At 49.0% G+C, this 14,486-nt stretch overlaps 1 protein-coding gene across 1 annotated transcript in view; it reads left to right on the top strand.

Annotated features, from left to right (window-relative positions):
* The window catches only part of LOC122543587 (gastrula zinc finger protein XlCGF26.1-like), a 92,116-nt gene that overhangs the window by 1,381 nt on the left and 76,249 nt on the right, over positions 1-14,486 (top strand). The window contains exon 2 of the mRNA XM_043682403.1: positions 2,343-3,457. Within this exon, the coding sequence (XP_043538338.1) occupies positions 2,418-3,457 (1,040 nt within the window). The 5' untranslated portion in view covers positions 2,343-2,417. The remainder of the gene's footprint in view (positions 1-2,342; positions 3,458-14,486) is intronic.

The raw sequence follows: 14,486 nt of genomic DNA, 5'->3' as shown, positions 1-14,486 counted from the left end.
TATTCCTGATGAAGGGCTTATGCCTGAAACATCGTATCTTCTGTTTCTCGGATGCTGCCTGATCTCTGCTATGCTTTTCCAGTGCCACTTTTCCACTCTGAAATGCAGTCCCCACTTTCTCCTTTTCCCTGTCTCGTCCTGTCAGAATTGGCCCCCTCATTCTTCTAAACTCCAGCGAATCTACTCCTAACTGATCCAGTCTCACTTCATGGGTCAGTCCTGTCATAGAGTCATAGTCATAGAAATGTACAGTATGGTAACAGACCCTTCGGTCCAACCCGTCCATGCCAACGAGATATCCCAACCCAATCTAGTCCCACCTGCCAGCACCCGGCCCACATCCCTCCAAACCCTTCCTATTCATATACCCAGCCAAATGACTCCTCCCATGCATCTGGTAAAGTCCGGTAAACTTTTGTTGCAATCCCTCCATAGCCATAGAGTCGCACAACACAGAAACAGACCCTTCAGCAAAAGTAGCCCATGCTGGCCATAATCCCAAACGAAACTGGTCCCACCTACCTGCGCGTGATCCCTCCAAATTTTTCTTATTTATGTACCTCCCTAAATGCCTTTTCAACATTGCAACTGTACCCACATCCACCACTTCCTCTGGAAATTCATTCCACACACAAACCATTGCCCGTGTAAAAACAAAATTTGCCCCTTGTGTCTTTTTAAAATCTTTCTCCTCTCATCTTAAAAATGTGCCCCCTAGTTTTGAAATTCCCCAACATAGGGGAAAAAAAAGCACCTGCCATTCACCTTATCTACAGCCAGGACGCCCATCCTTAGTGAAGGAGACCAGAGTTGCACATGATACTCCAGGTGTTGTCTTACCAAGGCCCCTGAACAATTGCAGCAAGGCATCCCTGTTTCTGTACTCGAATCCTTTCACTATGAAAGCCAATAAACCTTTTGCTTTCTTCACATGCATACTTTCAGTGGCTGGTGTACAAGGACTCCCAGGTCTCATTGTACTATCCCGTTTCCAAATCTATCACTGTTCAGCTAATCTCCCTTCCTGTTTTTGCCCTCATATTTGACCGCATTATGCTTCATCTGCCATGCATTCGCCCACTCATTCAGCCTGTACAAATCTCAGCGTCTACCTCAAAGCTCACCCTCCCGCCCAGCTTAGTGTCATCTGAAAACTGGGAGATATGTTTCCTCACATGGGCGGCACAGTGGTTAGCACTGCTGCCTCACTACGCCAGAGACCTGGGTTCAATTCCCACCTCAGGCGACTGTCTGTGTGGAGTTTGCACATTCTCCCCGTGTCTGCGTGGGTTTCCTCCGGGTGCTCCGGTTTCCTCCCACAGTCCAAAAATGTGCAGGTCAGGGTGGATTGCCCGTAGTGTTAGGTGAAGGGGTAAATGTAGGGGAATGGGTCTGGGTGGTTTGCGCTTCGGTGGGTCGGTGTGGACTTGTTGGGCCGAAGGTCCAGTTTCCACACTGTAACTAATCTCATCTTAATCATCAAAATATATATTGTTCAAGTTGATACCTGTGATACTTCACTAGTCACTAGTTGCCACTCGAAAAATGACCTGTTTATTCCTACTGTTTGTTTCTTGTCTGCTGTTCTCTGTCCATGTCAGTATACTTCCCATGTGCTGATCCCTTTAATGTGTGACCTTATTCTGAAAATCCAAGCAAACCACACCCATTGGTTCCCCCTTTATCAACTCGACTAGTTACATCCCCAAGATATTGCAGTAGAATTGTCAACTATGATTTCCTTTTCCCTGCTGTCTCTGTCCTCTCCTGCTCTTGTAATCAAAGTTAAATCTTTTACAATGAACATAGAACGTTACAGCGCAGTACAGACCCTGAGATTGGCACAACATCAAGGACCCGTGAAACCAATCTGAAGATCATTTAACCTATACTACTCCGTTCTTGTCCATATGCCTATCCAATGACCATTTAAATGCCCTTAAAGTTGGCGGGTCTGGTACTGTTGCAAAATGGACTTCAGCATTTTAGCCACTACACCGGCTTCTTGGCCAGCTGTGCTTTGCCAGCGCCATGCCTTCATCTCTGGCTTCAGACTCCAGCAATAATACCACTGGGCCATCCCCTCCCCATTCCCTGTTATGGGAAGGATATTATTAAATTGGAAAGGGTTCAGAAAAGATTTACCAGGGTGTGGCCAGGAATGGAGGGCTGGAGTTACACGTTAAGCGAGGACGTTTCCCACTGGAGCAGAGGAGGTTGAGGTTTCTAAAATCATAAGGGGGAGGGGGGGTGGAGATCAGGGGTCTTCGACCCACCACCTTTCTGGGTTCGCTCTCACTCCCTTTTTTTTTCTTTCTGCCCTGTTTCGATGAACTTTCCAGGTGACTAGAAAGGGGACTAGACCTGGAGTCGGGAAGCCAAAAGGAGTGAACCTGGTTGCGGCCCGGCTGTCGAAGATGGAAGGGGAGAGCTCCGGACTAGGCTTCGTCCGGGAGAAGCCATGGGAATGCGGGGACTGCGGCAAGAGCTTCCCTTACCCGTGCTACCTGGAATCGCACCGGCGCAGCCACACCGGGGAGAGGCAGCACACCTGCCCCGAGTGCGGCAAGGGCTTCGCTCAGGCAGCCGGCTTGCAGAAGCACCGGCGGGCGCACACCGGGGAGCGGCGGTTCCGCTGCTCGGCGTGCGGCAAGGGCTTCACCGAGTCCTCCCACCTGCTGCGGCACCGGCGGGTCCACACCGGGGAGCGGCCGTTCGCCTGCCCCGAGTGCGGCAAGGGCTTCACCGAGCCGTCGAGCCTGCGGAGGCACCGGAGAGCGCACAGCGGGGAGCGGCCGTTCACCTGCCGCCGGTGCGGCAAGGGCTTCGCCGACCCGTCCTTGCTGCTCTCGCACAGGCGGGTCCACACCGAGGAGCGGCCCTTCGGCTGCCCGGACTGCGGGAAGCGTTGGAAGAGCTCCCGGGACCTGCGCTCGCACCGGCGGGTCCACACCGACGAGCGGCCGTTCCGCTGCCCCGGCTGCGGGGCCGGCTTCAAGGCGTCCTCGGCCCTGGCCAAGCACCAGCGGGTGCACACCGGGGAGAGGCCGTACACCTGCCCCCGCTGCGGGGCGGGCTTCAGGCAGTCCTCGCAGCTCACCGTCCACCGGCGGGTCCACACCGGCGAGCGGCCGTTCCGCTGCCCCGAGTGCGGGAAGGCCTTCAGCCAGTCGTCCCACCTGCAAATCCACCGGCGGGTCCACACCCAGGAGCGGCCCTTCGGCTGCCCGGACTGCGGGAAGCGCTTCAAGAGCTCCGGGGAGCTGCTGCTGCACCAGCGCGTCCACACCGAGGAGCGGCCCTTCCGGTGCTCCCACTGCGGCTCCGGTTTCCGCAGAGCGTCTGACCTCGTCGAACACCAGCGGACGCACACCGGGGAGCGGCCGTTCACCTGCTCCGAGTGCGGGAAGGCCTTCACCCAGTCGTCCACTCTGCTGAGGCACCAGCGGGTCCACAAATAATTCCAGGAGAGGAGGACCACGACTCAATAAGATCCTCGCCCTCTGTCTGAAAGCCAGCCGCCTTTTTCCCTTAAAGTCTTAGACAGATCGTTCCACTGCCGCACACATTTCGTCAACGCGAACTCGCTGTGACATGATAAATGAATTGGCAACGCTGATTCTCAAGCGCAAACTTTTAAAAAAGAAATGCAGAAAGCGATTACATCACCAACACTTTTCGCTCTGTTTCAAAAGCATCGTTTACTATAAAGTGTGGTTGCGCAAGAACAGAACCGTGTTCAATGAATCCCCTTGCATTCGTCCAAACCCAAAGCCGTACACAGCACACAAGATGTGGCCCCACAAGTGCTGTATGCAACTTAGTGAAACATCCCTGCATTTATCTTGCAATCCCCTTCCAATAAATGACAACATTTGTCCACCTATCAGCGGCTGTACCTGCAGACTAACTTTGTATGACTCTTGTACCTTTTGTTTTGCTTATCACCTGCCCCAGTGTCATTTGCCCAGGGAAAAAAAAAATCGCATTCTTTCCACGAACTGGGCCCAGTCTTCAACAACAAGATTGAACAAACTAGGCTCACAATGCTTGTCATGATTTGGAGATGCCGGTGTTGGACTGGGGTGTACAAAGTTAAAAATCACCACAACACCAGGTTATAGTCCAAAAGGCTTAATTGGAAGCGCTAGCTTTCGGAGCGACGCTCCTTCATCAGGTGATTGTGGAGGGCTCGATCGTAACACAGAATTTATAGCAAAAATTTGCAGTGTGATGTAACTGAAATTATACATTGAAGAATTGATTGTCTGTTAAGCCTATGCTTGTATTAGGGACGGCACGGTGGCTCAGTGGTTAGCACTGCTGCCTCACAGCACAAGGGACCCGAGTTCAATTCCGCTCTCAAGTGACTGTGTGGAGTTTGCACTTTCACCCCTCTTCCCCGGTGCCTGTGTAAGTTGCCTCCGGGCACTCCAGTTTCCTCCCAGTGTCCAAAGATGTGCAGGTTAGGGTGGATTGGCTGTGTTAAATTACCCATAGTGCCCAGGGATGTGCTGGTTAGGGTGCACTGGCTGTGCTAAATTACCCATAGTGCCCAGGGATGTGCAGGTTAGGGTGGGATTGGCCGTGCTAAATTACCCACAATGCCCAGGGATGTGCAGGCTAGCCAATGGGGAAATATGGGGTTAGGGAGTGGGTCTGGTTGGGATGCTCTTCAGCGGGTCCGTGTTTGACTCAATGGGCCTGTGCTAAATTACCCATAGTGCCAAGGGATGTGCAGGTTAGGGTGGGATTGGCCGTGCTAAATTACCCACAGTGCCCAGGGATGTGCAGGCTAGCCAATGGGGAAATATGGGGTTAGGGAGTGGGTCTGGTTGGGTTGCTCTTCAGCGGGTCCGTGTTTGACTCAATGGGCCGAATGGCCCACTTCCATACTGTAAGGGTTCTATGATCTCGGGCACTCAGCTCCTCTGTACCTCTGAGTTTTTTCCACCAACGTTTTCCTAAATTATACCCCATTGCCCAATGTTTGCCATGCACTTCACTTACCTACTCTTCTTGGCAGACTCTCTTGACAATTTACTTTCCGACTTGTCTTGGTGTCATCAGCAAATGTTTTGTTTCGAATTAGGTTTGACCGTGACATGTACTCAAGTGCAGGAGTACAGTGAAAAGTGTGCATTCCCGGCGCCACCTTTGGGTACAAAGGTACCCAGGTGCAAAATCTTAGGTATATAAAGCGGAAAAATAAGGAAAGAAAGTTAAGAATTCAGCATCGCGTTCCTTCTCTCGCCATGGACCTGCAGATCTCTGTACTGAGATTTCCCCACGAGGGCTCGATCTTACTCCCATACTGGGTTCAGTCTCCTCTGTGATGCCCTCTCACCATCCATCACCAGAGACCCACTTGTGCTCACCAACTACTCTCGATCTCAACTGTGCCGCAGCGCCCTATTTAGCTGTCGTGTATTTGGTCCCCGACATCCAAGTCATTGATATAGATTATAACTAGTTGAAGGCCCACTGCTGAACCTTATGACAATCCACTCGTTATAGCTTTTCATCCCCAAAAGATCCATTTACTTCTGCTTTCTTGATAAAATCCAATCCTTTATCCCTGTGAATGTTTCCCTCTTATACTCAGAATCCCTACAGAGTGGAAACAGGCCATGCAGCCCATCGAGTCCAAACCACCCCCTCCAAAGAGCATCCCAAGCAGAGCCACTCCCCTATCGCTGTAACCCTGCATTTCCCATGGCCAATCTATCTAGCCTGTGCATGTTTGGACTGTGGGAAGAAGCCGGAACACCTGGAGGAAACCCCACTCAGACATGGGGAGAATGTGCAAACTCCACATAGACAGTTGCCAGAAGCTGGAATGGAATCCAGGTCACTGGCGCTGTGAGGCAGCAGTGCTTACCACTGAGCTACCAAGCTGCCCCGTGACAAGAGTTAACCAAAATTCTGTGGGTCAGGAGTTACTTGCAGGCCAGACTAAGTAAGGATGGCAGTTTCCTTCCCTAAAGGATGTTAATGAAGCTGGGTTTTTCTTTAACTGACAATCAACCATGGATTCATGTCATTAATAGACTTAATTCCATATTTTTATTGTGGAAGGAATTGTGCTTTCAAAAACAGATCACTGAAGCTCATTGTGTATGGTGTTTGCACAGCTGCTTTGTTCAAACAGAGAGGAGAAGCCATTTTGTTAGTGGCCTGACACCAGGGAGCAAATGCAGGCTGAGATTCATCCGGCAACAAGTAGCTGACTGGTTGGTGAAAATGTGACTAGTTGTGGATGGCCAAAATCATCATGACGACAACTCTCTGAATGGTTCCTGGGTGGCTGAACAGCTTGTGGGCGTGGACGATATGTTGGGAAGCCTTCGAACATCTGGAAGGGCAGGTTTTGTGTGTGTGTGTGTCTCTCTCTCTCTGCACCAAAAATACCCGAAGCCTGAAGAAAACCAATTATTTTCACCCACAATTGCTGTAAGCTGTTACCTCTAATCAATGCCTAAGAGACTTGGCGGTTAGGATACCAATTACCGTGTGCCTCCTGTGAAGAGGCGAAAGAACCTGGAGAAAAAAAAATGACTAACAGAAACTCTTGGCAAGCCAGAAGGATTATCTCAGTGAACCATATGAACTGGTGAATTGTGTTTTCCAGTTTGCTTTTTTCTTGGATGGAGAGGGGGAAAAAAATGTTTTGTTTGTCTGTGTGTGTTTAGGGGTTTTGAAAGGGGGTTTAAAACAGTGAAGCCGCATGTTGATAATTCATAGCTGTTTACTGGTGATTATAAAGTATTTATTTGTAATAACCAGGAGTTCTTATGCGGTGCAGACCTGGGTTTTTTTTTCTGTTCGCTTGATTCCAGTAGACAGCGACATTGAATTCCCTCCGTCGTGGGCTTTGTGAGTCTACCTACAGCACATGGACTGCAGCGGTTCAAGAAGTCAGGTCACCACTGCCTTCTCAAGGGCAACGAGGGACAAGCAATAAATGCTGGCCAGCCAGCAACACCCATGTTCCATGAGTGAATAAAAGCAAAACAATCAGGGATTTTATGTACTTTGATTAGATCATTTATATTTGTGGTGACCCAGGGAGTAGTGAAGCTTGAGAATCAATGCATTTCCTCAAGTGTGTTACATCAATACTCATAAATGGTCCTGCTGTTTTCTTATTGTTGTCTAGTAAGCTTTCATGCCCTCTAACGTCTTTTGTATTGTCATTCTTTGCTGGTCCCCGAAAGTCTGTCCAACCTTCTGACCTGTAACTAACCTTCCAATATAGTCACAGAATCCCTCAAGCGCCCATTCAGCCCATGGATTCCACACCGACCCTCTGAACAGCATCCCACCCAACCCTTCCAGCCCTGCATTTCCCAGGGCTAAATCCATCCAGCCGGGACACTCTGGGCAATTTAGCATAGCCGATCCACTTAATCTGCGCACTTTTGGACTGTGGGAGGAAACCCACGCAGATGGGGGGGGAACCGCACAAACTCCACACAGGCACCCACCCGAGGGTGGAATCAAACCTGGCTCCCTGGCACTGTGAGGCAGCAGTGCTAACCACTGAGCCACTTTTGTTCTGTTCAACTTGATGCTGTCCTTAATTGTTTTCCCACAGTTAATGTATCTGTCAGTCTTTTTTTTTTCCTTCCCAGGATAAACCATTGCCACGAATTATTAAACATACCCTTAAAGCTCTGCCATTGTACCGCTACTGTCAAACTTTATACCTTGTTTCCCAGTTTGCTTTATCCAGCTCAGCCTGCATACGTATTTAGATTTAAAATGCCATTCTTAGAAACATAAACATGTCCCCAAACCTTCCTCATTTGGAGTCATATTTTCACATCCCTGAATGTTGTCCAAATAAGACGACCATACATCATGAGGTGTGACTGTCAACTAACCGTGCAGCTACCTTTCTCCCTGATGTATTTCAGCTTCCAGCTCAGTGATTCTGAGGTGAGATTCTTCTGGCAACAGCCCCTTGGTTATCTGGGATCACCTAAGTTTCCACTTTTTTATGTAAAACCATAAGTTAAACACACTACATCGGACAAACTAGCAGGAAACTTGCCAATGGATACATGAACACCAACTGGCCACCAAAAGACGTGAACCACACTCATTAGTTTCCGTACATGCAGACAAAGAGGGACACCACTTTGACTGGGGTAACGCACACATTCTCAGACAGGCACTCTAACCAGAACTCAGTCAATAAGCACATCGACTTAGATCCTATCTACCTACCCTTGAGAAAAAGAACCGGAAATGACCGTCACCCAACTTAAGAAATCAAAACCTATAAATAGAGAGGCAGGACATACTACCAGCACTTCACCAGAGACTCTCACTGATGATGTATGGTGATGAAACGTCTGAGAACAAACCTTCAAGCTCAGCGAACTAACTTAGAGATGTATCATCAATCTGAGATACAAATCTTCTCAAAAATCGCTATCCTAAATTAATCTAGTCCCATTTGGCCCATGTTGCTCTAACCCCTTTCTATTCATATATCTGCGATCATCAATGACTCCCACAAACAGACATCAGAGTTCTGCACGGGAAAGTGTTACGGGCCAGATCACACCACCTCAAAGTTATTTTAAGAAGGTCACCTCTTTTTATTTTAAATGCTGTGATTATACCAGCCTCCACCACTTCCTCTGGCAGCTGATTCCATATCCACACCACTCTCTGTGTGAAAAAGATGCTCCTTAGGTCCCTTGCATATTTTTCCCTCACCTTAAACCTATGTTTCCTACTTTTGGATTCCCCTCACCTGCAATAAAAGAGACCTTATCTATTCACCCTATCCTTGCCCCACATGATTTTATAATGTCACCTCTCAGTATAGCTCAAGCCCTCCAACCCTGGCAACATGCTTGTAAATTTTTTTCTGAATACTTTCGAGTTTAACAACAGTTATTGCTTATCGTGGGTGTAATCACAACTGGGAGAGAATACTCACTAGCTAATTGTGGAAAGGGATTCGCTTGGTCATCCCCACTTCCCGACAGAACAGTACAAACAGGAGACAGGCCATTCTGATAGTTGAGACTGCAAAAGGAATTATTCAATTTTCCTTCTTCCAAACCTACAAACTTTGAAAGTTCAAACGATTACTTGCATGATCAGCACGTTCAGCTGGAGAAAGGGTGTCCAAACGTTATGCACATGAGCAATCATTCACCTATTCTTCCACATTTTGCTAGATTCCCATGAGCATGAGAGGCAGTTCTGACCTCATTGACTTTGGCCTCAGTCCACACACAAGGTATGGAGAATTGAACCCAGACGGGATAGAGGGTGGAAAGACTTTGGGAGTGGAGGAATGCAATTGATTAAATGCACTAAGCACTCGCGTTTCTGCTGAGGGAAGAACTAGGATGTGTGGAGCTAAGATTTACAGATTCAGTGGAAGGAGAGGTGAAAATAACCCAGTGAAACTTCCAAGTTTCTGCGATCATCAATGACTCCCACAAACAGACATCAGAGTTCTGCACGAGAAAGTGTTATGGGCCAGATCATACCACCTCAGAGTTATTTTAAGAAGGTCGCCTTCTCTTTTTCTTATTTTAAAGGTAAATGTTGCATTCCAGTTCCATTCAATTGGTCAGACTACTGGATTCAAAGCAAAACACACCCCGAGTAAAAGTCAAATTCAGAAACCATGGACTGGCATCCTCCAGCAGCCCAGGAGAACTCAGAGAGAGTGAAACTGGGAGAGATATACCGCAACAAGAACTGCTACTGAAAAACTAAGAAATTGAAAATCTCTGGATCTGTGAGAGCTGGACCCACCCAGGCTGCATCTATTGTTCCAAAAACAAAACCCCAAGGCCTCACGAGTTATGGGTTTTTAATAGACATGTTGACACCTCTGTCTTAAAACTTTTCTTCTGAAAGCCAAGACAAAAGGGAACTCATAAAGCTGTAGTATTGCCCCAAAAGGAAATGAGCAGGATTGCTGTCAGGGAACAAAGAGGGTGATGAGTGAACAGGACCAGCATCCCCTCTAATTTTCATTCCGGCTGTGCAGACCTCCAAGTACTGCACACACACAGCTCAAAGGGAATATTAAATAGGAACTGGACAACAGAGGTTTGGGGGATTTCACATTTCTGGAATGGGGCCTGGGTGAATGTGAAAACTCATCAGGAATGCACTGGGATTGTCAGGTTCAAAGACGAGAGTTTCATCAACAAATGAGCTGGGGTTGACATGGCTGACATTATCGAGATTGAAACATCCAGTGTCAGAGGTAGTGTGGTTTTGTGGCTGGAAATTTATCTTGAGGTTAGATCTGTGAGTGAAATTACGAACAGCATGGTTCAGCCTCACTAAGATATAGGAGCAGAGTTAGGCCTTTGGGCCCACCGAGTCTGCTCCACTATTCAATCATGGCTGATATGTTTCTCAACCCCATTCTCCTAGCTTCTCCCCGTTACCCTTGATCCCCTTACAAATCAAGAGCTTATCGATCTCTGCCTTAAATATACTCAACGACTTGGCTCTCCTCTGCGGCGATGAGTTCACCACAGATTCACCACCCTCTGGCTGAAGAAAGTCCTTCTCACCTCACTTCTAAAGGCCTGTTCCATCACTTTGAGGCTGTGCCCTCAGGTCTTAGTGTCTCCTACTAGTGGAATCACCTTCTGTAAAGCCACTTAATCCAGGCCTCTCAGTATCCTGCACGTTTCAGTGATACCATCCTCCCCTACCACCACCCTCCTCCTCAACCCCGCCATCCTAATTTGATCAAGTACAGACCCAGAGTCCTCATCCACGTCTCATGTGACCAGCCCTTCATCCCTGGGACTATTTTTGTGAACCTCCTCCGGACGCCCTCCAATGCCAGTATATCCTGAGATACAAAGTCCAAAACTGCTCACAATGTTTCAAATGTGGTCTGACCAGAGTCTTATACAGCCTCAGCAGTATGTCTCTGCTGTTGTATTCTGAGCTATAGATTGGTGTAGGAGATGGAAGATGTTACAGAGATATTGAATGATGTAGATGGCGGAGGCGGTTTCACATAAAGGGAGGAATTTAGCTATGGGAGGATGATACAGGGATATGGAAGAATGTGGTAACTGGAGGAGGTGACAGAGATAGGAAGGCATGTAGGGACTCGAAGAGTTTACAGAGACAAGGCAGAGCGTACCAAAAAAGGGAGGTTTGTAGTTCCTGGAGGACATTACAAAGATAGGGAAGGGCTGGAAAAGATTATGTAGATTAAGGGGGTGTTAGAGCTGGAGCAGGTTACAGAGATAGAGAAGGCTGTATGGGCTGGAGGGGGTGACAGAGATAGAGAGTGGTGTTGGGGATGCAAGACATTACAGAGATATTAAGTGATGGAGAGTGTGGCAGTGTTTTCACGTATAGGGAGGGTTGTAGCTGCAGGAGGACGATACTGAGATAGGGAGACATGTCAGGACTGGAACAAATCACAGGGAGAGGGAGGGATATACAAGCTGGAAAAGGTGACAGTGTTTTCACATATGGGGAGGGATGTAGCTGCTGGTAGACGATACTGAGATGGGGAGACATGTCAGGACTGGAACAGATTACAGGGATCGGGAGGGATGTACAAACTGGAGGTGGTGACAGAGGCAAGGAGAAGTGTAGGAGTGCCCTGGAGGCATTTACAGGGAAAACGTGAAAACTAACAGACTGCTCTCTGGTTGACGTCCACTTGTGGCAGTCTGCCGATGAGAAATAGGAGGGACGAAGGATAGCTCATCGGAGGGATACCTATTAAAAGGTCTTTAGACACCATGGAATCACAGTTTTCTTTTTTAAAAGGATCAGTGAATATGAAGGTTTAATGGACAATATCAGAAGAGTGAACAGTTAACTCTGACAGGAGATAAACTGGAGAGAGTTTCACAGGCAGTTTGACCCAGTGAGCTAGTGGAAGGGAGTTGGGGGCAGCAGAGACCGCTGATCATATTGTCTCAATCTTGGTGGTGATGATGCGCCTGGAGTCATGCAACACAGAAGCAGACCCTTCGGTCCAACTTGTCCAGATAGCCTAAATTAATCTAGTCCCGTTTGCCAGCACTTGGCCCATGATCCCTCGAAACCCTTCCAATTCATCCAGATGCCTTTCAAGTGCTGTAATTGTACCGGCCTCCGCCACTTCCTCAGGCAGCTCATTCCATGAATGCACCACCCTCAGGTCTCTTTTAAATCTTTCCCCTCTTGCCTTGAACCTACACCCTCGTGTTTTGGGCTCCCCCACCCTGGGGTAAAAGAGCTCCTCACACCTGTTGTCAGGGAATCAAGGGAGAGCCAGGAAGGATGTGGAAGCTTTGGAAAGGGTTCCGAGGAGATTTACCAGGAAGTTGCCTGGTATAGAGGGAAGGTTCGAGGAGGAAAGGCTGAGGGACTTGAGGCTGTTTTCGTTGGAGAGAAGAAGGTTGAGAGGTGACTTAACAGAGACATACAAGATAGTCAGAGGATTAGTTAGGGTGGACAGTGAGAGCCTTTTTCCTTGGATGGTGATGGCTAGTACGAGGGGACATAACTTTAAATTGAGGGGTGATAGATATAGGGCAATGTCAGAGGTAGTTTCTTTACTGAGAGTAGCAGTTAAGGCATGGAAAGCCCTGCCTGCAACAGAAGTGGACTCGCCAACATTAAGGGGATTTAAATGGTCATTGGATAAACATGGATGATAATGGAATAATGTAGGTTCGATGGGCTTCAGATTGGATTCACAGGTCAGCGCAACATTGAGGGCCGAAGGGCCTGGACTGTGCTGTTATGTTCTATGTTCTATGTTCTCCTTCAAAAGGGACTCACTTGTGTGAGAGATATTAAGCAGACTCAACACACTGTCTGTAACACGAAATTAATTTACAGGAATTTTATTCTGAATGTTCACACACGAAGCTGGTCTGAAATTTATTGACATCAGTCAGAAGGCCCAATGAAACGTGGATGTGCCTACGATGTGATTAACAGCGAATCCCACTCTCGCAGTCTCTAATGAACTCATTGGTGTCTCAGAAAGTGGGACATCTAGCAGGTGAACACAGCCTCTCCATGGTATGAACTCACTGGTATTTACAGTGAGGGCAGATGGTTGTCTGAACTCAGTCTGAACAGAGAGAGAAAGAGAGAGAGAGAGAGAGCACCTGAACGGTCTCTCCCCAGTGAGAACACATCCAACTGAAATCAGAAATCACTGAGGTTTCTACATCACTCCCCTTACTTTGGGTTGCCAAAGGCCCCTCCTCAACGTGAACTCATTGGAGTGACGTGTCGGGTGAGAGTCTGAAACCTGAACTCAGGCTGAGTTAGAACATGGAGACTCAAGACCCATGCCCTGTGTGACTATTGCAGCGAGAGACAAAATGGTTCCCTGTGCAGTTGTTCTAACTCAACCTGCATTCAGGCTTCAGACTCTCAACGGGCAGCTGATTAAGAAAACTCCTCGCTACTTTCTCCCAAACCCCCTCTCTCCACTCTGCAGGCACCCTGTCTCTATTCCTGATGAAGGGCTTTTGCCCGAAACGTCGATTTTCCTGCTCCTCGGATGCTGCCTGACCTGCTGGGCTTTTCCAGCACCACACTTTGGTGGACAGGCGAGTGAACGTGTGCTCGGACTCGGCGCAGGAGAAGGGCTTCTCGCCCGTGTGGATGCGCTGGTGCTCGGCAAGCGCCGAAGACCACTTGAACCCTGTCCCGCAGCGGGGGGGGGGGCACCGGAACGGCCTCTCCACGGTGTGGACGCGCTGGTGGAGGTATCAGCTCCCCGGAGCTCTTGAAATCCTTGCCGCAGTCCGGGCAGCCGAACGGCCTGTCCTCGGTGTGGCTCAGCCAGCTGGATGATTGAGCGAAGCCCTTGCCGCACTCGGGCGCAGGTGAACGGTCTCTCCCCGGTGTGAGCCACGCTCGCTCTTTCCATGCCCAGATATCCAGCCGCCCTCGTTAACTTCACATCCCCCCCCCCCCACCGTCCGCGATTACCTTGTCAAACAGATTCAGAAACAAAGAAAGAGAGAGAGAGGGAGGAATTGAACACCCACAAACAGAATGGGTTGAGCTGAAAGATTGGCTAGGGTAGAGTTGGAGGAGGGAGGGGGGGGTGAGGTGGATCGGTAAACGTGAGGATGGAGCTCCCTGTCTCTCTTCCCCCACCCTCTCCCTACCTCCATCCCTTCCAAACTCTCCCCCTCCCACACCTTCTCTTTCTCTCGCACACATCCTGCACCTTGTGATTCAAGACTGACTCAAGGGCCGTCAGGGACAGACGGCGACCTGAGAACTCCTCAGAGCTTGGTCCCTCACAACCCCTGCACCCGACATGAGCCGGACGGAAAGGCAGTACGTACACGGGGACTTTCTGGGAAACAGCCTCACATCTAAAACTGCCTCAATTCTCCTCTCTCCCTCACCCTCCCTCTCTCTCAACCCCCTCCCTACTGTCCTCCCGTCTCCCCCTTCCCATTTCTCCTTCTCTCCCCACCTCGCTCCCTCCTTCTCTCTCC

Source organism: Chiloscyllium plagiosum, chromosome 44 (genome assembly GCF_004010195.1).
Source record: "Chiloscyllium plagiosum isolate BGI_BamShark_2017 chromosome 44, ASM401019v2, whole genome shotgun sequence".
In the NCBI taxonomy this organism is placed as follows: Eukaryota; Metazoa; Chordata; class Chondrichthyes; order Orectolobiformes; family Hemiscylliidae; genus Chiloscyllium; species Chiloscyllium plagiosum.
This window is presented reverse-complemented; position numbering and strand designations above follow the sequence as displayed.